The sequence below is a fragment of the Ranitomeya variabilis genome, chromosome 1, assembly GCF_051348905.1.
Source record: "Ranitomeya variabilis isolate aRanVar5 chromosome 1, aRanVar5.hap1, whole genome shotgun sequence".
In the NCBI taxonomy this organism is placed as follows: domain Eukaryota; kingdom Metazoa; phylum Chordata; class Amphibia; order Anura; family Dendrobatidae; genus Ranitomeya; species Ranitomeya variabilis.
Window position 1 is genome coordinate 138,295,045 of NC_135232.1, and position 26,906 is coordinate 138,321,950.

Sequence of the window (26,906 nt, forward strand, 5' to 3'; positions counted from 1 at the left end):
TGTAGGTGTGTATGCCGATATTCCTTGCAATCTGTGGTCCTCACATTGGAGGCAATTCCTTTCATGTAAATTGTTAGGGTTTTAAATTAATTTTGTATTTAATAAAATTGAGTAATCTTTAAATATACATGGGCATTGTGCAGTTTGGTCATTCCTTGCTTTATAAAAGTGAATAGTGCCTGGTTTTGGATTTTGCTAATTGCAGGAAGTGGTCTCTCAATCAGCCTGATGTCAGCAGTCACGTCTTGACCACAGAGCAACCCAGAAGAAGAGCTGCTCTGCTGACAGGGAGAAGCTGAATTGCCGGCAGTCAGTTACTGCTCTGATCTGGTGCCGGGTAGAAAATGCAGCTAGTTGTGTCTGTTGGCAACTACCTGCCTGTTAGTTTTTAGGCCCATAATAAAAAAGTAAAATAGTGTTGGGCAACGCCTACAGGTTAGCATTTGCCTTACTATTAGGTGGACACAGTGAAATAAACATTTTCAGGAATCCTAAACAAACCATTTTAAATAATTTAAATGAATGGCAACTATCACTAAAAAGATTAATTAAACTAGGTGCCAGTCCAACTTGAATTCTACTTGATTTATTTCTAGTATTATAGTACCAACATAGTCGGCAAATAATTTAGAATAACAAAAATGCTTTATATTTGAAAATTATGTCCCCAAAAGCCAAAATTATTCTAACAATCGGGAAACATTTTGTACATATGCCTTTGTTAGCTATCAACTCAATAATCTCAGTCATATCATTTCCAAGGTATAGAATGGTCATTCTGGTCCGATTTTGAACACATACGTTTTTGGAGCTTTTACCCAGAAACAGGGGTATAGTCAGTGTGTACTGGCTGGGTATGAGACCTGGGCACTGACCATCAGGAGGGGGTGCCACCAAGTAAACGGAATCCCTTCAGAAAGCGGAGATCCAGATCTGTAACAAGTTGTGTATTTCCTTTTCTATGTATTATAGATGTTTGTTTTCATGTGTCTTTACATCATTTTGACTAAGAATATGCAATCCTCATCATTTTCCCTCTCCCACATGTGTGGCTCCGAGTCTGCACACACTGTCAAGTTTAGAAATTATACTTCACAAACAATGACAGAAAATTGAACTTCAAATGTTGATGCATGTCAATAACTAGCTGCCTAAAGAGGAGGACTGCAATTAATTATTCTCATACCAACGTGAAAGGGATGATGGGCTAAGAAAACACGACATCAATGATTGATTGTGAACATCCATCATACAGCCCGAACATCAGAGCAGTACATTCTACAAATGTCGCTTGGCCTAAGACACCAATACGTGATCCTGTTTAAGCTGCAACTATTCCTTAAAAAATGCAAAAATGGGTTCCCCTGCAAATGTAACACTTTGCCGTTTTTACTCGGATTCCTGTCATTTTTTTTTTTTTTTACATATACAGAAAGATTTCACCTATTAATCAGGTTTGCTAAAAAAAGGGGAAAAAAGTTTTTTGCTAGACTGGTAAACAAGCCGGTATTGTGTATTTATAGATGCCTGCTACCCTGACTGCGCACCACGGAATCTATCCTCAACATGGAAAGATCCTTGACTGGTAGATCAAGTGTCTTATTGTATTTCCTTAATTCATTCTGTCTGGAAGAAGATGTCAGCTGTATAGCAGCAAGGAGAAATGTGAAAGCCTTGAATCCCCACCAATAAAAGCCAAGGAACGGAGTTTTGAATAGATTTGTCAAGGCAACCTACTGTTCTGAATCCAAGAAGTGCACCGTGGAGATAAAAGGAGGTCACCGTATCAGATTAGGTAAGGGATGAGGATCAGAAAACATTATATAATATACACACGCACTATTTATATGTGCATTTTATAATTATATATGTATATATATATATATATATATATATATATATATATACACACACAGTATATATATATATATATATATATATATATATATATATATATATACACATATATATATATATATATATATATACACACACACATACAGTATATGTACATACATACACAGTAAGTATATATATATATATATATATATATATATATATATATATATAGATAAATGGTTGCACTCAATTGTACTAAGACAAATGAGATGCTTAGCACAAAATTTGGCCAAAAATGACATCCTGAGGTAAGTGTTCACACTAGGCAGTCAGGTCAGGAACCCATCCGATCCATGAGATTACCTTGAAGTTGGTGGATGGGCTCACATTTTTTGGCCAAATTTTGCGCTAAGCATCTCGTGTGTTTTTTGATATATTTCTCAAGCCATTATGGTACTCACAATTCATGTATCACACATTCATTTGCTTTAGTACAATTGAGTGCAACTATTTATCTATTTGCTATGTAAGTCTTTACACACAATATATATAGTATATATGTACACAATACATACAGTGGGTATGGAAAATATTCACACCCCTTTAAAACTTTTCACTGTTTCATTGCAGCCATTTAGTAAATTCAAAAAAGTTCATTTTTTTCTCATTAAATGTACACTCTGCACCCCATCTCGACTGAAAAAAAATCTAGTCATTTTTGCAAATTTATTTAAAACAAAAACTGAAATATCACATGGTCTTAAGTATTCAGACCCTTTGCTCAGACACTCATATTTAAGTCACATACTGCCCATTTCCTTGTGATCCTCCTTGAGATGGTTCTATTCCTTCATTTGAGTCCAGCTGTGTTTAATTAAAACTGATGGGACTTGATTTGGAAAGGCGCACACCTGTCTATATAAGACCTCACAGGTCACAGTGCATGTCAGACCAAATGAGAATCAAGAGGTCAAAGTAACTGGCCAAGGAGCTCAGAGACAGAATTGTGGCAAGGCACAGATCTGACCAAAGTTACAACAGAATTTCTGCAGTACTCAAGGTTCCTAAGAGTACAGTGGCCTCAATAATCCTTAAATGGAAGAAGTTTGAGACCACCAGAGGTCTTCCTAGACCTGACGGTCCAGTCAAACTGACCAATATGAAAGCCCACATAGACTTTATTAAAAAAAACACATGAAGAACTCCCAGACTAGGAGAAATAAGATTCTCTGGTCTGATGAGATGAAGATAGACCTTTTTGGCGATAATTCTATGCGATATTTGTGCAGAAAACCAGGCACTGCTCATCACCTGCCCAATACAATCCCAACAGTGAAACATTGTGGTGGCAGCATCATGCTATAGGGTGTTTTTCAGCTGCAGGAACAGGATAACTGGCTGTCATTGAAGGAAACATGAATGCGGCCAAGTACAGAGATATCCTGGATGAAAACCTCTTCCAGAGTGCTCTGGAGCTCAGGCTTGGCTAAAGGTTCACCTTCCAACAAGACAATGACCCTAAAGGCCCCGTCTCACATAGCGAGATCGCTAGCGAGATCGCTGCTGAGTCACAAGTTTTGTGACGCAACAGCGACCTCAGTAGCGATCTCGCTATGTGTGACACGTACCAGCGATCAGGCCCCTGCTGTGAGATCGCTGGTCGTGTCGGAATGGCCTGGGCCGTTTTTTGATCGTTGAGGCCCCGCTGACATCGCTGAATCGGTGTGTGTGACACCGATCCAGCGATGTCTTCACTGGTAACCAGGGTAAACATCGGGTTACTAAGCGCAGGGCCGCGCTTAGTAACCCGATGTTTACCCTGGTTACCAGCGTAAATGTAAAAAAAAAAAAAACAGTACATGCTCACCATCTGATGTCCGTCAGGTCCCTAGCCGTCTGCTTCCTGCTCTGACTGAGATCCGGCCGTACAGTGAGAGCAGAGCGCAGCAGTGACGTCACCGCTGCGCTCTGCTCTCACTGTACGGCGGCACTCAGTCAGAGCAGGAAGCAGATGGCAAGGGACCTGACGGCCATCAGATGGTGAGTATGTACTGTTTGGTTTTTTTGGTAACCAGGGTAAACATCGGGTTACTAAACGCGGCCCTGCGCTTAGTAACCCGATGTTTACCCTGGTTACCCGGGTGCTGCAGGGGGACTTCGGCATCGTTGAAGACAGTTTCAACGATGCCGAAGTCGTTCCCCTGATTGTTGGTCGCTGGAGAGAGCTGTCTGTGTGACAGCTCCCCAGCGACCACACAGCGACAAAACAGCGACGCTGCAGCGATCAGCATCATTGTCTGTATCACTGCAGCGTCGCTGTGTGTGACGGGGCCTTAAGCACACAGCTAAAATAACAAAGGAGTGGCTTCAAAACAACTATGTGACCATTCTTGACTGGCCCAGCCAGAGCCCTGACCTAAACCTAATTGAGCATCTCTGGAGAGACCTGAAAATGGCTGTCCACCAACAATCACCATCCAACCTGATGGAACTGGAGAGGATCTGCAAGGAAGAATGGCAGAGGATCCCCAAATCCTGGTGTGAAAAACTTGGTGCATCATTTCCAAGATGACTCGTGGCTGTACTAGCTCAAAAGGGTGCTTCTACTCAATACTGAGCGAAGGGTCTGAATACTTATGACAATATGATATTTCAGTTTTTCTTCTTTAATAAATTTGCAAAAATTACTACATTCCTGTTTTCTTCAGTTAACATAGGGTGCAGAATATATATTAATGAGAAAAAAAATTTCTGAATATTTTCCATACCCACTGTATGTATATATATATATGTATTATATATATATATATATATATATATATATATATATATATATATATATATATATATATATATATTCATTATATTATATTACAATGTTTTATGATCCTTATCCCTTAATCTGATTGTGGTATGTGTGCATGCATATATTATATACATACTCACACATTGTACACACATATATACATATTCCGGGAGGTACTTTTCAAGTTACAAACTCAAACACATATGGTATATATTTCTTCTCACAATTGATTCAACTTGAAAAGTAAATTCTGTATTGATTTGTATGAATAACAGAACTCCCAGCCTCCCTCCCCTCCAAAAAAAGTGTTTGAAATAAAAAAAATGAAATACTAAATATGTATATTGAAGAAAACCCCACAAGAAGGTGGAAATCATAGAGGGATAATGTGACTATTCCATCATTTTTAAGTACCTAAATTAGTATTGCCACTGACAGAATACTGTATCAGAGCCTTGTAAAACGCTATACATTAGCACACAATTAACACATCTTTTATGTGAACCCTGGCTGGGGCTGGGGAGGAAAATACTAGGAGGAGTACTGTCAAGATATGCAAATGAGCGACTGCCTTTATCATTCATCTCAGCTTCTCATACATTGAAAATCCATGACTTGTACGCTGCTAAAAATAGGCCGACAATGTTACAACAGAAAAGGTCTAAAATGACTCCCTTCCCCCAGTCTCTCTGTAATGACAGCAATTAGAGAGTCAGACAAGCAGCTATTAGTTATATATTTGAAATATCATTCAATCTTTTCACACACCCCACCCCGTTTTTGATAAGACTAAAGATATATCTGGCTGCTTGGCCTCACTTAAATAGAGTCAATGGTAAGTTTATTATTATATCGTTTAATGTATCCTTTACCAACATCTTAATGTATATGCAATTAGAAATATGCAGCAAGAATAGAATCCGAGGATAAGAGCGCCGCATAGAGAAATTACCATATGAAGGGCATCCCAGTAGAGCAAAATAAGCAAAATAATTTGTTTAATGTGGTTGATTGCAGCGTGATTTAGTCTTGTTCAACCTTTATTCTAGACTACTCCCTGGAACGGATTAACATATGAAAATCATTACTTCAGAGACTTATCTGGGTCCTTAATTTGAAAATATTTAATTGTAAAAATGTCTCCTTGAGCACTTAATTGCTTGTATACTCTCAAGTGACACAAGGATGGAACGTAAATTCCCAATAATCATTATGGGTTATGACCCAACAGAGCCACTCTATGAAACATAAAGGACAAAAGTGGCCAGAACCAACAAGACTTTTCAAAGTTAAAAATATGGACCCAGTGTAATGTTATATGGTAACCATTACTCACTGTAATTAGGAAAACAATTAATAATTTAAGTGCAGCAACGGAAAATATGGCCGATTACGAGTGAGGTAGTCTTAAGATAAAGTCACATAAGCCATGGAACATGGCTACATGAACCTCAGAGATTGCGACAATGGGTGGGATGAGGCTAAGGTTTCCGTAATGCATACACACACATACACAGTGGGGAAAATTAGTATTAGGTTAGTATTTTATACACTGCCGATTTTACAAGTTTTCCCACCTACAAAGAAGAGAGAGGTCTGTAATTTTTATCGCAGGTACACTTCAACTATGAGAGACAGAATCTAAAAATAAAATCCAGAAAATCACATTGTATTATTTTTACATAATTTTCATTTTATTGCATGAAATAAGTATTTGATACATTAAAAAACAGAATATTTGGTACAGAAACCTTTGTTTGCAATTACGGAGGTTTGATGTTTACAGTAGTTCTTGACAGTTTGCACACACTGCAGCAGGGATTTTGGCCCCCTCCTACACACAGATCTTTCAAGTTTCGGAGCGGTCGCTGTGCAAAAATGAGTTTCAGCTCCCTCCTAAGATTTTCTATTGGGACCTTGCATGCCCTGCAAGATTTGATTCCATGGCGGCATAGTATGTTACATAGGCTACTTTCACACTAGCGTCGTGCACTGCACGTCGCTATGCGTCGTTTTGCAGAAAAAACGCATCCTGCAAAAGTGCTTGCAGGATGCGTTTTTTCTCCATAGACTTTTATTAGCGACGCATTGCCACACGTCGCAACCATCGTGCGACGGTTGCATCGTGTTGCGTCAGACCGTCGCCACCACAAAATGTTACATGTAACGTTTTTTGGTGCGTCGTCTGCAGCATTTCCGACAGCGCATGCGCGGCCAGAACTCCGCCCCCACCTCCCCGCACCTCACAATGGGGCAGCGGATGCGTTGAAAAACAGCATCCGCTGCCCCCGTTGTGCGGCGCTTCCACAGCTAGCGTCGGTGCGCCGCAACGTCGCATAGCGACATGCAGCGCACGACGCTAGTGTGAAAGTAGCCTTACAGTAATGTTTGAGACTGCGGTTCCACATCTCTTCAGGTCATTGACCAGGTCCTCCATGTAGTTCTGAGCTGATTCCTGACCTTTCTCAGAATCATCCTTAGCCCACGAGGTGAGATCTTGCATGGAGCCCCAGACCGAGGAAGATTTACAGTCATCTTGTGTTTCTTCCATTTTCTAATAATTGTGCCTACAGTTGTTGCCTTCTCACCAAGCTGCTTGCCTATTGTCCTGTAGCCCATCCTAGCCTTGTGCAGGTCTACAAATTTTGTCCCCGGTGTCGTTAGACAGGTCTTTGACCTTGGCCATGGTGGAGAGGTTGGAGTGTGATTGATTGAGTGTGTTGACAGGTGTCTTTTATACAGGTGCAATAAATACAGGTAATGAGTGCAGAGTAGGAGGGCTTCTTAAAGAAAAACAGGTTTTCAATAGCAAGAATTCTTGCTGGTTGGTAGGCAATCAAATACTTATTTTCCCCACTGTGAAGAGTAGTGGCCAAAAGTTTTGAGGTGGACACATATTTTGGTTTTCATAAAGTTTGCGGCTTCAGTTTTTATTGTGGTAATTTGCATTAACTTTTGATTGCTATGAAGAGCGATTACATGAATAGCAAGGAACTACAAGGGCAGTGTTGCTTGGAGAGCTTGCTCAAGAATGGCAGCAGGCAGGTTTCAGTTTATATGGACTAACAGTAAGGCGAAGGATTTTGGAAGCTGGCCTGGTGTCAAGAAGATAAGCAAAGAAGCCACTTCTATTCAAGAAAAGTATCAAGGACAGACTGATATTCTGCAGAACATACAGGGATTGAACTGCAGAGAAATGGAGTAAACTTATTTTCTCTGATAAAGCTCCTTTTTGATTGTTTGGGACATCTGGGAGAATGGCTGTCCAGAGAAAAAAAAAGGTGAAAGCTACCATGAGTCCTGTGTCATGCCAACAGTAAAGCATCCCGAGACCATTCATGTGGTCATTTACTTTTCATTCAAGGGACTGGGTTCACTCACAATTGTGCCAAATGACACTGCACGAATTAAGAATGGGATCTTGCAGAATCCCAACAATCCAGGAACAAATTGGTGATTAACAATGTTTTTTTTCCAGCATGATGAGGACCATGTTACAAGGCAAAAGCAATAACTAAGGTGAGATGAAAAGAAAATTGAAACTTTGGGTCCATGGCCAGAAAACTCACCAGATTTCAATCATATGGAGAACATGTGGTCAATCTTTAAATTGTGGGTGGACAAACAAAAAATACTGAAATTATAATGAACTCCAACCACTGAATTAGGGAAGAAAGGGATGTTATCAGTCAGGATTTGGCCCAGGAAATTATATCCAGCATGCCGTGGTGAATTGTAGAAGTCTTGAAAACTAAGTCTGAACACTGAAAATAGAGTCTGCATAAACTTTAAAAATGGATTAAATTCTTATAATTGTACTTCAGTAACCATAGAAACAGTTAGCTAAAAGATCAGAAACACTGAAGTAGCAAACTTTGTGAAAAACAAAATTTGTGTCAGCCTAAAAAATGTGTCCATTATTTCACACACACAAAAAATAGCAGCAAAGTCCTAATGTTGTGGGTGCAATAACTTCAACAGGAAACCAGCCAAAAGGCCTCCAAATGTGGGAAAAAATGGAATGCAAGCAGCACTGCAATGGGAGTAGGTGGAAAGTGGCTCAGAGGAAGCGCGAGTTTCAGGTGATATGGCTGTTAGCTGGTTAGTTTGTTTTAATCTTGTGGAACTGCAAAAATTATACTTTTATGCTACGTGGTTAGTGCTCCATTTATGACCTTTTCTATATTCAAGTGGCATATTTCCATGGTGAGCACCACCACAACCTATTCACTGCTATGACATTGATGTCCTCATACCTGGACACTGACAGTGCGAATAGTGAGCAGTGCCAGATCCCCTTTTTTCAATAACAATGTATATCTTCTTACCCTTAATGTTTTACATGATATTATAAACTGCATTTGTGTAGTGCCATTACCATATGATGTCCAAAAACAATGTCAATACAACCATTAGGCCCAAGGACAAAAGTCTAAGTCTATGCTTAGTGTGGCAGTGGCGATGCCAGAACAGCTCAAAACTATACCAAGACACAGATAAGAAATGTACACAAAACATGGTGAAAAAAAAAAGATCAAAACATTTCTTAATGATGGGTCACTTGAAGCAAGGGTCTCCAATATATGACCTGCCTAATTTGAACACATCATACGAAGAGCGTAGTCACTAGTAATCGGAGGAATAGAAGGAACAATGTTAAGGCCAGAAACACGATGGCTTGATATTATCAAGATAATGGCGGAAAAGACCCTGGTGGACCTATCTAGGCTTGCACAAGATCGATCTTCCTACAGATCATTCAACAAAACATTTAATAAAATGATCCTCTTGGTTAATGCTGAATATTCAAAGAAGCAAGATTTATAGCTGTTTTAGCTCCTTGCATGTAAGGGAAGTTAAAATTGAAGAACATAGCTGCTCACATGTTAAAACTGATCCAAGTCTCCAGACCTGGACCGAAAACTCTTGGTTGACTGGAATGTAAGCTTTATGTGGTTTGGGCAGACACAACTATCATATCAATGGAGTCTTAGATCAAGTTAATGCACAGCACATGGCAACAAACCCAGAAACCAGGCATCTTCTTTCTTGTAAGCAAAATTGAAAATGTAACACACATGCAAAATCCAAGATGTATCTCACATTTGCATAAATGAGTGACCTCTAATTCAAAGGCAGGTTAAGAATGTTCAGTCTTGCGTATGAGAATGGAGGTATCGCCAGGGGTTTAAGTACATCATAAGATATACCAAATGGCAAGGTAAGGGTGGCCAGATGACAGATCTGAGAAAATGTTTAATTTCCCGCAAATTTCATGATTTACTGTCTCTTTTGGATCTATGTTATATACATATGTCCAATGTGAGAGCAATAACAGAGTACCATTTGCTAAGGCTACTTTCACATTAGCGTCGTGCACTGCACATCGCAATGCGACGTTGCGGCGCACCGACGCATACTGTGGAAGCGCCGCACAACGGGGGCAGCGGATGCTGTTTTTCAACGCATCCGCTGCCCCATTGTGAGGAGGGGGCGGAGTTCCGGCCACGCATGTGCGGTCAGAAATGCTGGACACAACGCACCAAAAAACGTTACATGCAACGTTTTTTTGGTGGCGACGGTCCGACGCAACACGACGCAACCGTCGCACGACGGTTGCGACGTGAGGCAATGCGTCGCTAATGCAAGTCAATGGAGAAAAAACGCATCCTGCAAGCACTTTTGCAGGATGCGTTTTTTCTACAAAATGACGCATAGCGACGTGCAGTGCATGACGCTAGTGTGAAAGTAGCCTTTGGAGAAAATCTAATCTACCCGAAGTTTTCATCCATTATAAGTTCATGCTAAAAACATACAACTCTGCCCTTCACCTCTCCAAACAAACCTATTTCAACACCCTCATCACCTCACTGTCAAATAACCCTAAACGTCTCTTTGACACTTTCCAGTCCCTACTCAACCCAAGAGAGCAGGCCCCAACCATAGATCTCCGCGCTGACGATGTGGCCAATTACTTCAAAGAAAAAATTGACCACATTCGACAGGAAATCATCTCCCAATCTCTTCATACCATGCACTATCCTCCCTCCCCCACTGCATCTAGTTCACTCTCTGACCTTGAACCAGTTACAGAAGAAGTAAGCAGGCTCCTTGCATCTTCTCGCCCGACCACTTGCACCAGTGACCCCATTCCGTCACATCTCCTCCAGTCATTTTCCCCGGCTGTCACCTCTCACCTAACAAAAATATTCAACCTTTCCCTCACTTCCGGTATTTTTCCCTCCTTATTTAAGCATGCCATCATACATCCATTACTTAAAAAACCATCCCTCGATCAAAACTGTGCCGCTAATTATAGACCTGTCTCTAATCTTCCCTTCATCTCTAAACTCCTCGAACGCCTGGTCCACTCCCGTCTTACCCGCTATCTGTCAGATACCTCTCTTCTCGACCCTCTTCAATCTGGTTTCCGCTCTTTACACTCTACTGAAACTGCCCTCACTGAAGTCTCTAATGACCTACTAACGGCTAAATCTAATGGTCACTACTCCATGCTAATTCTCTTTGATCTCTCTGCAGCATTCGATACTGTGGATCATCAGCTCCTCCTCACTATGCTCTGCTCCATCGGCCTCAATGACACCGTTCTCTCCTGGTTCTCCTCCTATCTCTCTGACCGATCCTTCACTGTATGTTTTGCTGGTTCCTCCTCCTCTCACCTTCCCCTTACTGTTGGGGTTCCTCAAGGATCAGTCCTAGGCCCCCTCCTCTTCTCTTTGTATACCGCCCCTATTGGTCAAACAATCAGTAGATTTGGTTTCCAGTACCATCTCTATGCTGATGACACCCAATTATACACTTCTGCTCCTGTTATCACGCCGACCTTTTTAGAAAACACCAGTGATTGTCTTACCGCTGTCTCGAACATCATGTCCTCCCTCTATCTGAAACTGAACCTATCAAAAACTGAACTCCTCGTGTTCTCTCCCCATACTAACCTACCTTTGTCTGACATTGCCATCTCCGTGTGCGGTTCCACCATTACTCCAAAGCAACATGCCCGCTGTCTTGGGGTCATCCTTGATTCCGAGCTTTCATTCACCCCCCACATCCGATCACTGGCTCGCTCTTATCTGCATCTCAAAAACATTTCTAGAATTCGCCCTTTTCTTACTTTCGACTCTGCAAAAACTCTTACTGTCTCACTTATTCATTCTCGTCTGGACTATTGTAACTCTCTACTAATCGGCCTCCCTCTTACCAAACTCTCCCCGCTCCAATCTGTCCTGAATGCTGCTGCCAGGATCATATTCCTCACCAACCGTTACACAGATGCCTCTACCTTGTGCCAGTCATTACACTGGCTACCCATCCACTCCAGAATCCAGTACAAAACTACTACCCTCATCCACAAAGCACTCCATGGCTCAGCACCACCCTACATCTCCTCTCTGGTCTCAGTCTACCACCCTACCCGTGCCCTCCGCTCCACTAATGACCTCAGGTTAGCATCCTCAATAATCAGAACCTCCCACTCCCGTCTCCAAGACTTTACACGTGCTGCGCCAATTCTTTGGAATGCACTACCTAGGTTAATACGATTAATCCCCAATCCCCACAGTTTTAAGCGTGCCCTAAAAACTAATTTGTTCAGACTGGCCTACCGCCTCAACGCATTAACCTAACTATCCCTGTGTGGCCTATTAAAAAAACAAACAAACAAAAAAAAAACCATAATCAGGGTCCTCGCATCATGTTCTCATACACTTTATGCAGTTAATAGCCCTCTGTGTCTGTACTGGTACACACTTAGGCAGTTAACTGGTTCATTCAGCTTTACATGAACAGCCGAGCCTTACACTATGGCTGGTCCAAATAACTAAAGCAATTGTTACCATCCACCTCTCGTGTCTCCCTTTTTCCTCATAGTTTGTAAGCTTGCGAGCAGGGCCCTCATTCCTCCTGGTATCTATTTTGAACTGTGATTTCTGTTATGCTGTAATGTCTATTGTCTGTACAAGTCCCCTCTATAAGTTGTAAAGCGCTGCGGAATATGTTGGCGCTATATAAATAAAAATTATTATTATTATTATTATTTTTGCAGAAATCTGTAAAAAAGTGTTTGTAGATGGTAATATAGATGGTAAAGGCAGTGATATAGCTGTGGCACGTCCAGGGTGGGCCCTCTAATCTACTGTCTTGCCCAGCCTTCATGCAGCACCCATTAGATAAGAGCAATGATGCGGGCCCCTACTGTCTGCTGTACACTGGCTGGGCAGGACAGCTTTTGCCATAGTTCTATTAGTGTTTAGCAGAGTAATCTATTCTTTGGTAACAGGCTCCTCTGCCCAGCTATTCTGCTTTGTTTTCTCAGCATGTGAGTGAGGTATGACAGGCAGCAGTGCTATGTGCCCATATTCTCACTGGTTGGGCCGGCACGCAGTTATATCTCTCTCTGCAGCTGTGAAAGTTAAACTCCTGATAGTGAGGAAGCACAAAGCCTTTAATGACAACATGCATTAGGGGAGAACGCTGAATTCACAAGACGAGAAATATAAAGTGGACACAGACCTGTAATAGGAATCCAGGTATTACACCCACTGAAACATGTAGATACAATGCATTAATAAAGAGTGAAAAGTTTTCTTATCAAAAGCCATGTGAACAGCTCTCAATTTAATTAAAGAATGAAGCTGCATGTACATTCTATTGAGAAAATATCCCTTCACTTATGAGCAGTCTATGGATATTCTCTATCTTATACTTGATTTCCAGATATGGCCACTTTTTATTTATCCATAGTTGGTTTAATATCTTTACTTATATAGTTGTTCTCGTCAGAAAAACATAATACACACAAATCGTTCCTAACAATAAAACTTGTGAAGGGCTGGGAGATATTTATTGTGTAAAACTAGGTAAATGTTCATATATCTGTATGGAGTTGTGTAACTGCAAACTGGTCAAAGTGCTCATGATGAATCGTGGCCACCAAGTAAAGCACCTGCATAGAACATGTGAGCACAAAAAAAATGGACCATGGAACAATGGAAGTAGATGGCCTGGACTAACGAATCATCAGGTGGAAGGCCGGGCAAGTGTGTGTCACTTACCTGTAAAGAGCTGGCACCAGAATGCATGATGGGAATAAGGCAAGTCGATGGTGGCAACGTTTTGTTGGGAAGACTTAGACCGTTGGATGTGGATGCTCTTTTGACACATAGCACCTACTCATTGTAAAAGCCAAATACACCTCGTGTCAATGGTATTTCTCATTTTTTTAGCAGGATAATGTCCACAATGAATGAGGTGCTGTATAGGTCGCACCCACTTAAATCACATTGGTAACGCAAACACAAGGGGCCGATAAATTATTCTTGATCATGGGTCCTCAGTTGTTTGTGTCTGCCCATGCAATCTGTATATTTTAGCAGGAAAACTAAGGTCAAATGGCTGATGAATCTCCTGTCTGCAGCAAAACAAGCTACAAGATTCTGTCATATGATCTGGAACGGGCAGAACCGCTAATGAGGATGAAAGAGGTTTCCTGGGATTTTGCCTCTGACAACATCCTGGCACCACCACTATTGGGTTGTCTGAAGAGTTTGTGGTGCTCCAACAAGGGCTGTGTCTCTTTCAATGTTTATCAGGCACAGTGCCATAAACAAGCCATCATTCAAGCTGCCTGAACCACGGGCAGCATGAATCCCATGCAGGCTATGTAGCCGGGTATATCTTACTCTGAAACGCAGCGGGATTTCATAAGGAACTTATGCTGAAATGCTGCCTGGGATCTATGAGTTGATGGAAAGTCTCAAGCAGGTGACAATCGGCTTCTCCCTGACCTGCACCCATACGGACATGTCTCTCACTGAACAAAAGTAATAGATATAGCGTGCACTCTGTCAGAGAATTGGGGTGCAGGTGTAACAGACCAAATGGTCCTGTAGATGTACACTACAAAGACACAGGGAAAGACCTGTCAGTCATGAGGTGTGTGGTGGGGAGAAGCCACTGGGGACCTTGGACTAGTCGCCTGAAATTCATAGTCCTCAAAGTGCTTTTTTTCTGAAATGCTGCAGAGTTTGATCCAGGTTGAACATCGCTCTGGCAGAATGAATCAGATGATCAGTTCCCCGTAATATTATGAGGAACATTTATATACAACTGAAAAAAAATACCAGATCCATCGCTGTATGCTTTTTCTTAGGCAGCTGTAGAGATTATACTGTGCGCACGTTCCTGAGGGTTTCTCACCATAAATAGGTTTTATGGACTCCCTAGTATGTCAGTACTCTTTGCAAAAGGAAATACTAAACTCTCTAATATTACGTTCTTAAACAGAAATTAAGCTGCAAAAAAAGAAAAAGCAGCATCACGGGCAAATACATTTAGGATGACGAAAGTGTGGGAAACTCAGGAGGGGAAAGTGTGGGAAAACAGGGAGAAGACGGAGGTTTCATTAAGAGAACCTGCCACTGTGTGCCTCAGAATATTGCATTATGCTTTCCTCCTGTTAGCTTTACTCAACTAAAGACACAAACAAAGAAAATGATTACCTCGCGCATCCACTCTCGAATCGTTTTATTGGCTTCCTGGTGCCACACGTTGTGAACGGAATCTGTCAGTGCTACAGCGGTGACCTTACTTTTCACATCAGCTTCACGCTGAATCATCTGTTGGGGAAAGAACAACACCAGGTCTGAGAAACATATGCAAAATGTAGGATTTTAATCCAGCTGTGTTATAGATTGAGCAATTACTCAAACGTAGACGTCTTGTGATTGAGCCAACTCTGATGGGATGCCTTTAAAGCCTTTGTAAAGTTTAGCGGTACGCGGTTCATTAACATGTTGTTGTCGGACTTTTCTACTCTTACTAGAAACATTTAATAGCAGACGACATGCAATCCAATCTAAGGCTATGTGCGCGCGACATTGTTTTTTATGCGTTTACGCTCAAAATCCCACTAGAAAAAGTGATTAAAAAAAATCCTAAAAATAATGCATTTCTGAAGCGCTTTTCTCTTTTAAAACCAGGCGAGTGCGCAAATGTCTAAAAGATGTTGTGTGCACATCCTTAAAGGGAACCTGTCAGCAGTTTTTTGCTCTGTGCAATAATTTTTTTTTTTATAAAGGCTGTCCCTTTTTGTTGTCGGATAAACTTTTGCCGCCTTGTATATTTCTTTGTTACCTTGAGTCAACATGGTGGTGTCATAGTTGTATAAATATCCATCACATCATGATTGACAGCCCCTCTGCATGAATGCAACAAATACTCATTGTATGGGGAATGATGGAAAGTTTTCGAATTTTGACCTATGACCGTATCATTCATATAAAAGAAGTCTTCACTTGGAATTTTTTTATTTTATTTTTTTTTACAAGGGTCAAAGAGTATTGTTTTCCGACACAAATTTTGTATGCGTTCAGCTCCAAAACGCACAGCAAAAATCGACCTGTGACTAAATCCTAATAAAAAGCGGAATTTCCATCCCAAAATCTGGGTAGAAAACCCTCTGAATACATGTGTGAACATACCCCAACACAGTATAACATAACCCTGTAGCCGCGGCACATCTTTGGCTTTAAACTATTAGCCGCATATGTTTTTTGTGCGCTACAATGCGGGATTTGACACATATGCTAAACTGTTCACAGCGTATGCTAATAATGTTCCCAATAAAGCTAATTAATATAGCAATATCCAAAAACAGCCAGCACAAAACACTGCACAGAAAAGATAGAACGCTATGTGCTAAATGCAAAGGAGATTATAGAATATTTTATTACATAGATACAGAATAAAATTTAGAGATCTGACAGCAGCCGTGGTAGCCCAACAATGGCAGCTAGAATGGTGGTCTCATTTTTAGCCTCCCCTCATTTAGATGGTGAATAGATTGGTGCAGAACATGCATTGTAAAACACGGACAGCGCTTCTTGTGTCAGCGAGTGACTAAAGTTTGCCCAAACTATTTACAGGCCCCTGGTCCAGTGGCCACATCAGTGCTCCATGATAGCAGGGCCAGAGTAGCGCAAACCTTCTACTACCTGACGGCATTCTGGACACCTCTTCTGACTACTCAGCCCCACCACATTATTAGGTCATGGCATGATAATATAGCGGGCCTGGTACAGAAGCCTAAGAACACCAATGTGGCCGCTGGACCAGAATCATGAGAACTGATTTGATTAACTCTACAAGTGACCAATACTGGGTTTGGAGATGGGCTGGCTTATTTCAAAAGCTAAGCCAGTCCCCTTCTTTATCATGACAGTTACACAGACATAGCAAATCTGAGGCTGCAAAAGACAGCTGAAGATCAGAGCACATGTGATATTAGTTTATTAGTAAACTGTATGTAACTTAATACTTTAAGCTCATTAAGTAACTTTTTATTTTTGAACTGGAGGGAAGGGTTTGAACGTCTTCTGAACTCATCTGTACAGATTTATGACAACACCAAAGTTCATTTTGATTTCTATGTGTTCCTAAACTAGCATAGAGGAGGTAAAAAAATAAATAAATAAGCGTTCTAGAGTTACATGAGAGTTATATGTACTCAGCAGTCAGAAAAAAGCTCATGGACAAAGTCTCAGTTAACTCGTGATGCATTTTTCTATGTAACATTATTAATGAAATGTAATTTTAAAAGTTATTTTTTTACCATGATTTTTTTCTATGATTTTTTTTAATTAAAAAAACTGCTTTCAAAAGGCGTTCCCTATCCTTTAACAATCTGAACTTTAGTATTTACCCACAGTGACACATCGTAGTAAATTTTAACGCGCTGCGCAGCAGAAAGATACTGATGACCCCTCCTTATGATAGGTAATCAATATCTGATCAGAGGGTTTCCAACACCTGCCACCCAACCACTCGGCTGACACCCAGGGCTTTGGCCCCAAAAATTCACAGTATATGGAGTCTTAAATTTATATCAACAAAGTAATGCAACAATTTTTAGGCGCCAATGCAAAAAAAGAGGAAGAAGACTTTTCTCCAGCTATGACCAGCAGAAGGTAAAAATTTTTTAAAAAATCACATTTATTAGTCCAATATTAAAAACATACACACTGTCCATAGAAAAACTGACGCATTTCAGCTAAAAGCCTATTTTTTTAGGTGCCAGGTACACCATTTCCTTTCTCATGGGACTGTGTAATATAAATGAGGACACCTAAACATAATCAATGGAAAAAAATGCATAGAAGATAAATAATGGTACAATAGTTACCGTGCAAAAATAGTTTAATTGGTAATAATCAATGTAAGTGGAAACATATAAAACTCTAAGCAGTGAAAAAAAAAATCTGTTGCCAAAGGCTTTACGGAAGCATCAAGTAAAGTGAAATGAAGCGGCAAAGACTGACAGCCGGACTCCTGGGGATAATGAAGGTTCTGCTGTCAAGCTACAAAGTTATTTCTTCTTATTTGAGCGGTGTAGTTAGCAGCCTGTTAACAGGTTTCCTACGCAGCCAAACTTTTACACAATGTTATCAATGCCTCCGAACAGAGGACTGGATGACATGTGTGGGACTTGATAATTGTTATCCACAGGAAGTTCAGCCAATGACTTCCTGCAGCTGAAAGACTTCTGCTCCGATAAGATACTAACATGAAATCCTTGGAAAGCACAAGAGGAGAAAGAACATCAATCCTTCCATGGACACAGATCTGAAGGGGGTTATCATGGTACACAACCTATCCAATGCCTCCTGCAGAACAACTTTATACTTTAAGCCGAAAAGAAGTCATACCGAAAAGTTTGAGTGAGATTTTGAAAAATCGATAACCGGATACGTCTAAAATTCACAATAACCATTAATCAATGTATCAATATGCCACCAATATACATAGATGAAATCATGTTCATCATATATGTGACTACTGCAGCCAATCACTGACCGCAGCGGTGATACTTCCATTGATGGCACATGACAGCCATGGCAGCGATTTAGTGCAGTAGCTGCCTAAATGATGGGTATGATGACACTACTGCAGGGCCGGCAGAGAGCAGAAGAGTGGTGCTTTAGCTACGGGTTGGAATGAGTAATGGTTATTTTGTTATTTTACTGCATTATCACGGTTAGAGGGTTTTTTTCTATAAACCCCTTATATTCTAATTATGGATAAACCATGTGAGATACCCAGATAAAATGCAAATAGTAAACTTTGTACTGATCATCTTAAAGGCTGTGGATGGACACCTTTCGCATGTAAAAATTATTTTTTCACTTCTGTCAGTAGTTCCTTTAGTTAATCAATTTGCCTAAGCTTCAGTCTGTAATCTTCATTCCTGAAATTCATTTTCATATTCCCTAATACTCAGTCTGCGGCCTAAGAAGAAGTTTCTCTTGTGGGGAGTGTCCCTCCCTGTAATACAGGCTGGATGTGATTTCTGTGTGTCCCAAGGTCTAGCTGCTTTCATCCATCAGCACGGATACAAAGCTGCACTCATTTCCTCTCCATACGCCTTCTTCCTTCTAAGGAGCATAATTGTCTTTGCCCTCCATTAAGCATTAGATACTTTCCACCCTCTCTGCTGCTGATCTGTGTGCAACCTACTTTAACACAATAAAGTTATTAATGAGACTAAGAGAAGGGAGAGAAAAAGCTTATAGGCAATCTACCGGAGCAGCACAAATGTAGAGCATTTTTGGTGAAGACTATTTAGAAACTTTGCATTTAAGGAGCAAAAATACCCCCTAAACTGTAGCCTTTAAAGATTTGGCATACCGTACTTTGCCGTTTTTAAGCAATATCAAATAATCACTCTAGTTAGTAGTGGGAAATGGACAACACAATGGATGTGCTTTTCGATGGAAGTGTGTGCTGGAAATTGCCTTATTCCTACTCCTCTACAAAGCACTGAGAACTGTGCGTCCTACATCAATGCAATGGACGGGCGCACCACTCGTACCGCGCCAGTATCAGGAAAGCAAAAGTGGCAAAAAAGGCTTCAAATAGATGGAAAAGAAATAAGTTTCAACCAGTCATTAGTGCATAAGAGCACCATTATATTCATTATGAAGCTCTGCAAGAACAAAGAACGATGCCAGAGAAAAGAACAAGTGTAAAAGAGGCAAAAGAAACCACAGCTGGAGGATAAGCCTGGGGAGGAATAAAGAAAATTAAAGTTGTAACCAAAACTCCCAGCTTTATGCGTCCCGTTATGACTCCCTATCTGCAAAAATGTCCTTAAGAATCCTGCTGGGTTTTAGATTAGGTTGCATATAATTAAAAAAAAAACCTATATATTCTCTATTTTCCCAGAATGAGCTACGTAAAAAATGTAATAATACAATTCCCTTTAAGACGAGCGTTCAGACAAGGCAGATTTGTTTCCTACATGTGAAACACAGAATGTACTCATCATAACGTAAAGAGAAAAATCTGCCGCAAAACTACAGGATAATCCACTACAGATTCCAAAATATCCCGCATGCCCTCAACTCCTTCACGAAATGGCCATTTTCCGTTTTTTCGTTTTTCCCTCCCCTTCCTCCAAGAGTCACAACTTTTTTATTTTTCCATCAATATAGCCTTATCAGGGGGCTTGTTTTTTGCGGGGCAAGTTATACTTTGAATCACGCCATTCATTCTACCACATAGTGCACTGGAAAACATGAAAAAAAAAATTCCAGGAAAAAAAACACAAGTGCGTTGAAATTGCAAAAAAAGAGCAATTCCACACATGTTTTTTTGCTTTTTTTTAATTCACCATATTGACTACATGGTAAAGCAGACAGGGCGATAGGATTCCCCAGATCAGTACGAGTACGAGGCTACCAAACAGGTTTAGGGTTTCTTTTCCATTTAATTGATAAAAAAAATAAAACTTTGGAAGAACCATTTTTTATGGTGTTGTCAGCATTTTCCGAGACCTGTAACATTTACATTTAGGAGCTGTGTGAGGGTTTCTTCTTTGCACCCTGAGCTGACGTTTTCACGGATACAATTTGCGACAGATACAATGTTTTGATCGCCTCCTACTGCATTGTTCCAATGTTGTGGCGCCCAAAACAACGTAATTCTAGCATTTTTTTTTCATTACACCGTTTATTGATTGGATTAATTTATTTTATATTTTGATGCATCAGGCTTTTACAAACGCAGCGATACCAAATGTGTATATTTCTTTCTTAATGGTTTTATTTTTAATGAGGCAAAAGGGGGGGGGGGGTGATTTGAAAGGGGTTGTCCAATCCAAATCGATCTGCAGTCACTGTGTGTGATTGTAGACATATGACGCTCGCTGGTTTCTGACTTGGGACCGGTGGGTATGTATGAATTATACATATTCCTGGCTAGTGGGCGCTGCCTCGCTTCCATAGACTTATATGGAGCAAGGCTGCACCTTCTAGTTGTCCATGCCCACTGGCATCACTACACGGGGAGTGGCCTCGCTCTACACAAGTGTGGAGCAAGGCCAGACCCACTAGACAGGCCCTGGCCGGGAGTAAGTAGAATTCATACAGAGTCATACAGAGTGACTGCATACTTATTGATTTGGATTGGACAAACCCTTTAAACCAGGCTCAAAAGATGAAGGATTACAATGGCAGGTAACACCTCTATATGCAGCTGATAACACAGGATCCCCCAGTCACATTAGGTGATGTCACAGTTCCTCCGTTTTTGGCTTCTTCATGTAAAAAAAAAAGGCAAAAAAAAAAAATGTAAGGGGTTATTAGATTTTTGAGACTATTCCTAATAACAAAACTCTAATTAATCGTTTGCACACCCCTGCTCACGTACTGGTTTTACTGGTTCTTATTGGAATGTGCATATTGTAGATTCAGACTGAAGGAAGCAAAGACAATAAGGAACCCAAATGGAAACAAGGAGTAAACAGACCAGAATACATGCTCAACCTTAGCATGGATTCCCTAAAGTAACCCCTTTTTTTATTACTGTATTAAAAAGGACAACCATTATATGAACAGGTGTGTCCAGATTTTTGACCAGTACGGTAAATGTAATAAGCTACTCAGTATATATAAATATGTGGCATGTGCATGAAGATATAACAGACATGATAATGCAATACTGTGTTGATCTTTGATTTTGTATCTGGTTTGCTATACAACTTACATAACCAAGAAAGTTATCCTAACCAAAATTATATCCTGTTACATTGTAATACATTTCTTTCTGTGGGCATTAGGTTTTTTTGCTTGTTTTTTTTTAAAGAAGCACTCCCAATAACTTTTGCATTTATTAAATGTGTGTATGTGCATGTAGAGTAGTGTAAGTGTATGAATATACTCACCTACCCCTGCTCTCTCCGGTACCGCCCCTCTCCACTCGGCGGACTGGCCAGGTCACAGCGTGCTCTGCGTGACCCAGAAGTGACTTTCACAGTGTAAGCCTATGGAGCTGGCTAGTCGCAATGTCGGTGACATCACTGAGAAGCAGAGAAGACCGGCGCTGGATCCCGGTCAGAGCGGCGGTAAGCAAATTTACTTAAACACTCACACTACATTACATGCATATACATTTAATGAACATAAAAACTAATGGGATTGCCTCTTTAACAGAAGATGATCGGATTGATATACTGTGATTGACATCCTTTTTTATATAAGCATATGAAGAATGTAGCACCGCCCACTGGACTCCTAAGGCCAGAATAAGCAGGATTTAAAATGAAAAACGTAAAAGTTAATCATAACGTAAAAGTTAAGTCAATCCATTCTGCTTCTCCTGTTTTATTACATCCTACCCACAGACTATTTTCACTGCAAAAAGTTCCCTCTAAGCTTGGATACATCTATTGATTAACAGAGATGCATACACAAAGTGCTAGGAGTTAACCCCTTGCATGTATGGCACTCAATAAACCATCATGGAAAGGTTGGGTGAAGTCACTTTCAGTGGAAGACATCAAAGCTCTTCAGTCCTAGATAGAAGTATCATTGTTATCATCGGGGCTTAACAATCCCTACAGTTAGGTTTAATGTTTCTCCGGCATTTCAGGTGATCCACATATCAATATCCCAGCATCTTCTTTCCGTGTCTATCAAACCTGATACTGTTCTGTAATATCACTATTTACTTGGCCTGGAGCGACAGACGCATAGTTAATCAGACTTCCAGGTTACCCAACATCAGTACAACGGCTCGAGCCGCGTAGAAAGGTGTGAACATCAATCTTCGGCTGTTCAAATATAATATTGGACTGACAATTTTCAGGTCAGCAGAACTCAGAGCCATGTTTAACACCAACACAAAAGCCAAATGATGAGCAACGATGAGAAGGGAAGGTACGGGGCCGCTCTCCGCGCATCACAGATGGATAGAAAGCTTTACGGCAAGGTTATTTACACAGAGACAGCTGGATTTCCACTGCCTCAACAGGATAACACAACACTCACTTTTCCTGCACTTTGAAGATGCAACCTCAGTTCTTGAAACCTTTGTCAGTGCAGAGGAAGGAAAAGCCACAAAACAAGCGATTGTACAGAATAAACGCTGTCAGAAGACACTTTCTGGGGCCTTCATATTCCTATTGTAGCTCACAGTAGAGCTACAGGCTTTTATTGGTTTTGTTTTTTTTATTATCTAAAAACGACTAAATCAGAGAAAAAAAAAAAGTCAGGAAAAATAAAAAGTGACATGAGACAGACAACAACAGAACAACAAATATAAAGAATGAATGGAGGGAATCTCATGGTGGCATAGATTCAATCCTAGATATTAGTTGCGAGTTTAACAACCAGTGGTTTACGTGGATATTTTTGATGTGGAAAAACTGGACAATTTCCAAATTTCAATTCAAAATGTCGATAATTTTATTAAATGTTCTGGTATTAATAGAATGGACTAAGGATACTATCCTCAATATGTTTAGCAAAATCCTTAAGTAAAACTGTTTGAAATGTCACAAAAAGTTTTGGCATTATCATGTGCCTCAGCCAGCACTGCCATTATATTTAAAAAAGAAAGGAAAACAAAAGTGGGTGGGGCTTTGCGGAGGTGTGGCCTATGTTGCTGACAAATTCATTATTCTGTGTGCTACATAATTGGATGGACCGAATGCCAACCTATCATACATTACAAAGTAGTGCCGACACTGATCGGCTAGATTTTTAGTTCCAGAGATCTCCTTTATGAGTGGTACTGATACAGACATTTTTGTATGGATAACATTCTGTGTTACAACTATATAAACAAAAAAATCTATACAGATAAACTGGGCTTATAGAATAAGAAAGGGTCAGAATTGCTGCACTTCTCTAGATTCAAGAGTAATGTGATGGACTCAGATATGGTTAAGATATTAGGTTTTTCTTGATTCAATAAAAGGTCACATTTTAGGGTCAAAAGAACACTTCATCAGGACAAAATAGTGAGACGCTATTTTGTCCTTATGCTTCGACCCTGAAACGTGCTGTCCAGGCTTGGGGCTCAGGTCCACATTCACTCTATGTAACTGCAGACTTGTGATACCTCACAGCGCGTGTTGTCAGGATACTCCGGGGCCGGCACAGAGAGCGGGTGGTCATGTGAGTGCAAATATGCGATTTGCATACTTCCAGACACATTCTGACTAGACTTGTCCGGTCTCACTCATTTCACATGTGCTGAGTGTGGCTGGGTACATCTAGTCGGCATGTGACCAAATCGCTTACTTATGCTCACTTTGCCGGCACTGGAAAATCCTGACAGAGCACACACAGAGCACTGTGAGGACCCCCTTTTTAACCATTCCACAGTCCATCCTCTTACTTATAGCGCTATCATATTCCTCAGTGCTTTACAGACATTATCATCACTGTCCCCAATGGGGCTCACAATCTAATTTCCCTATCAGTATGTGTTTGGAGTGTGGGAGGAAACCAGAGAACCCGGAGGAAACCCATGCAAACACGGGGAGAAAGTACAAACTCCTTGTAGATGTTGACCCCAGCGCTGCAATGCTAACCACAGGTCTACCGTGCCGCCCACAGTGCGAGAAGTGCGCTAATTCTGATCTTATATTAACAGCCAATGTAAGGTATCCAGGGACCAGAAAGATTGTGGCTAAAGAGTCACCAGCGGCAGCTCCCATTGTGGATCTTACAAACGGTCGGTGTTGTGTCCTAAACGAGGTGCGAGTCAATACTACAGAAGGGAAATAGAGAATTCCTTTACTTATCACTTGACGTTCTACCATATGAAGCATTTTTCTCTATTTTTTTGCAGCCTGTTACACACGTAACAAATTGTCTTTTGCACACAGGTCTACGAATTTTATTTGGAATGACTAACGGTTAACAATTCAGTCAAATACTACAAGGTAACATTTCTACATAAAGTTAAAAAAAAATGCATTTTACAAAAATTGCAGTTCGGTATGCAAAAAATAATCTTTTTAATCTATGTGAATATATATATATATATATATATATATATAAAAAATAATTTTACATACGAAAAGCAATGTTTTCCTTAAAGAATAGGACGTAACAATTAAGTAGCAGACATCCAAAATATTTGAGTAAAGTTTATGTGAAGCTTTTGGCCATAATTACCATTTTCCCCTAATACCCGCACTGACCCAAAGCTTTAGGCTGCATTTCTAGCTAGGAAGCTGCTCTGAAACATTAAACAATGTTCTTCCACAAAGTTTTCTCTAAACTGATGTAACAACATCACATATCAAAGCCAAATAATAAAAATCTAAGCTTCGTTCCTAGCCCATGAGTGCATCGTGACACTATGGGAAAGCTTCACTTATGATCAATCTTGTAGGTTTCGTCAGTTGTGCCAGTATCTTTTACAGCAAGTATAGAGGCAAATATGGACGCCATGATGCTACCGAGAACAAAGCTTCACCATTGGTATCTGGAGTGGAAAAGTGTGCAAATATGCATAAAGAACACTACATCTTCCTTGAACAGTACAAAACTTTATTTTCTCTGTATATCATGGAACTACAGTTGTGCTCCAAAGTTTATTACCCCTTCAGAAATGTCCTTACTAAAATTTGACCTAAGAATATATCAGAGTCCTAAACGTAAATAAAGAGAAACAAACTAAACTAATGAGTCAAAAATACTAGACTTCTTGTTTTCTTCAAGGAAAATGATCCAATATCACACATCTAAGTGGCAAAAGTATGTGAAGCTTTGCTTTCAGTATCCGGTGTGACTTCTATGTTCAGCAATATCTAAACTTTTACGGTAATTGTTGATTAGTCTTGTAGAGATATTACCTATTACTCCCTACAAAACAGCTTCAACTCTGTTACATTGGTGGGATTTCTCCCATGGTCAGATTGCTTCAGGACCCTCCACAACATCTATGTAGGATTAAAGGGAATATTTCAATGCAACCAACCCTCCTAAGCCGTCTATATGGGCATGTAGAAAATGATACCTTGCTATCTGTAATCCGAGGTCTTACTCCAGAGACATCTATGTTGATCTAATTATTTAAATGAGCTGTTAAGATCTGTAGGTGGGACACTGATCTCCCTGAGAATCTCCCTCCACAGCTCATTTTAAATTAAAGAGGGCGTTTCCAATGTGAGACATGTAATAGCTGACAATCTGCTCTCCTGATCTACATGGCTCATACTGGTAACTCCCCCATTCTATAAGCTCTGGAGGCAGATTCTCTGGGAGAGCAGTGTCCTGCCCATAGATCTTAGCAGCCCATTTCCATAGATAAACATATCCAGTCTTTTTTCTTCTCAGAGGAGTCATACATTGGCTTTCTCCACTCTGCTGTGAAGGATGGGAGTGGGATTGCTGTGCATTTGGTGGGATAGCTGCTGGCATTAAGGTGGCTGTACACATTAGATGAAGGTAAACTCCTGGACAAAGCATTTCTATGCCAAACGAGGAGCGAGTGCAGTGGGCCCCTGGTCTTTGATCTCTTCCCAAAAGAAACAGATTCTGTCCTACATAAATGGGTATTATACTTTCTTTTGGTGTTCATTGTCTGCTATACATGAATCTCATATAGATGGCTTATTTGGAGTAGTTTGTATTTTTGAGTAATTTAGCGCATATATATGAATCATGTATGCACAATTATATAGTGTTTTATTACATTATATACCCAGGCTTTATTTATTTATTTATTTATCTGTCTGTATGTCTTTGGTCTTTCTATTTTAATCTATTTATACCAGGTGTCCCCCTTTTACTTTCCTGTGTTGTCTCATTATTATTGTATGCTATTTTTTATTCTATTTTTATATATCCTATATTTTTGCTTACATTTTTTTTTTCTAAATTTGGGCTATCATTAGATGAAGGTAGTTTAATAGCAAAAAATCCAGAAGGATCATGAGGCCCTGCTT

General features: G+C 40.3%; 1 protein-coding gene across 2 annotated transcripts in view; it reads right to left on the minus strand.

Moving 5' to 3' along the window:
• The window catches only part of ARB2A (ARB2 cotranscriptional regulator A), a 616,199-nt gene that overhangs the window by 177,266 nt on the left and 412,027 nt on the right, over positions 1-26,906 (minus strand). For both annotated transcript variants that reach the window (XM_077289153.1, XM_077289144.1), the window contains exon 9: positions 15,166-15,282. In XM_077289153.1, coding sequence (XP_077145268.1) covers positions 15,166-15,282 — 117 coding nt within the window. The remainder of the gene's footprint in view (positions 1-15,165; positions 15,283-26,906) is intronic.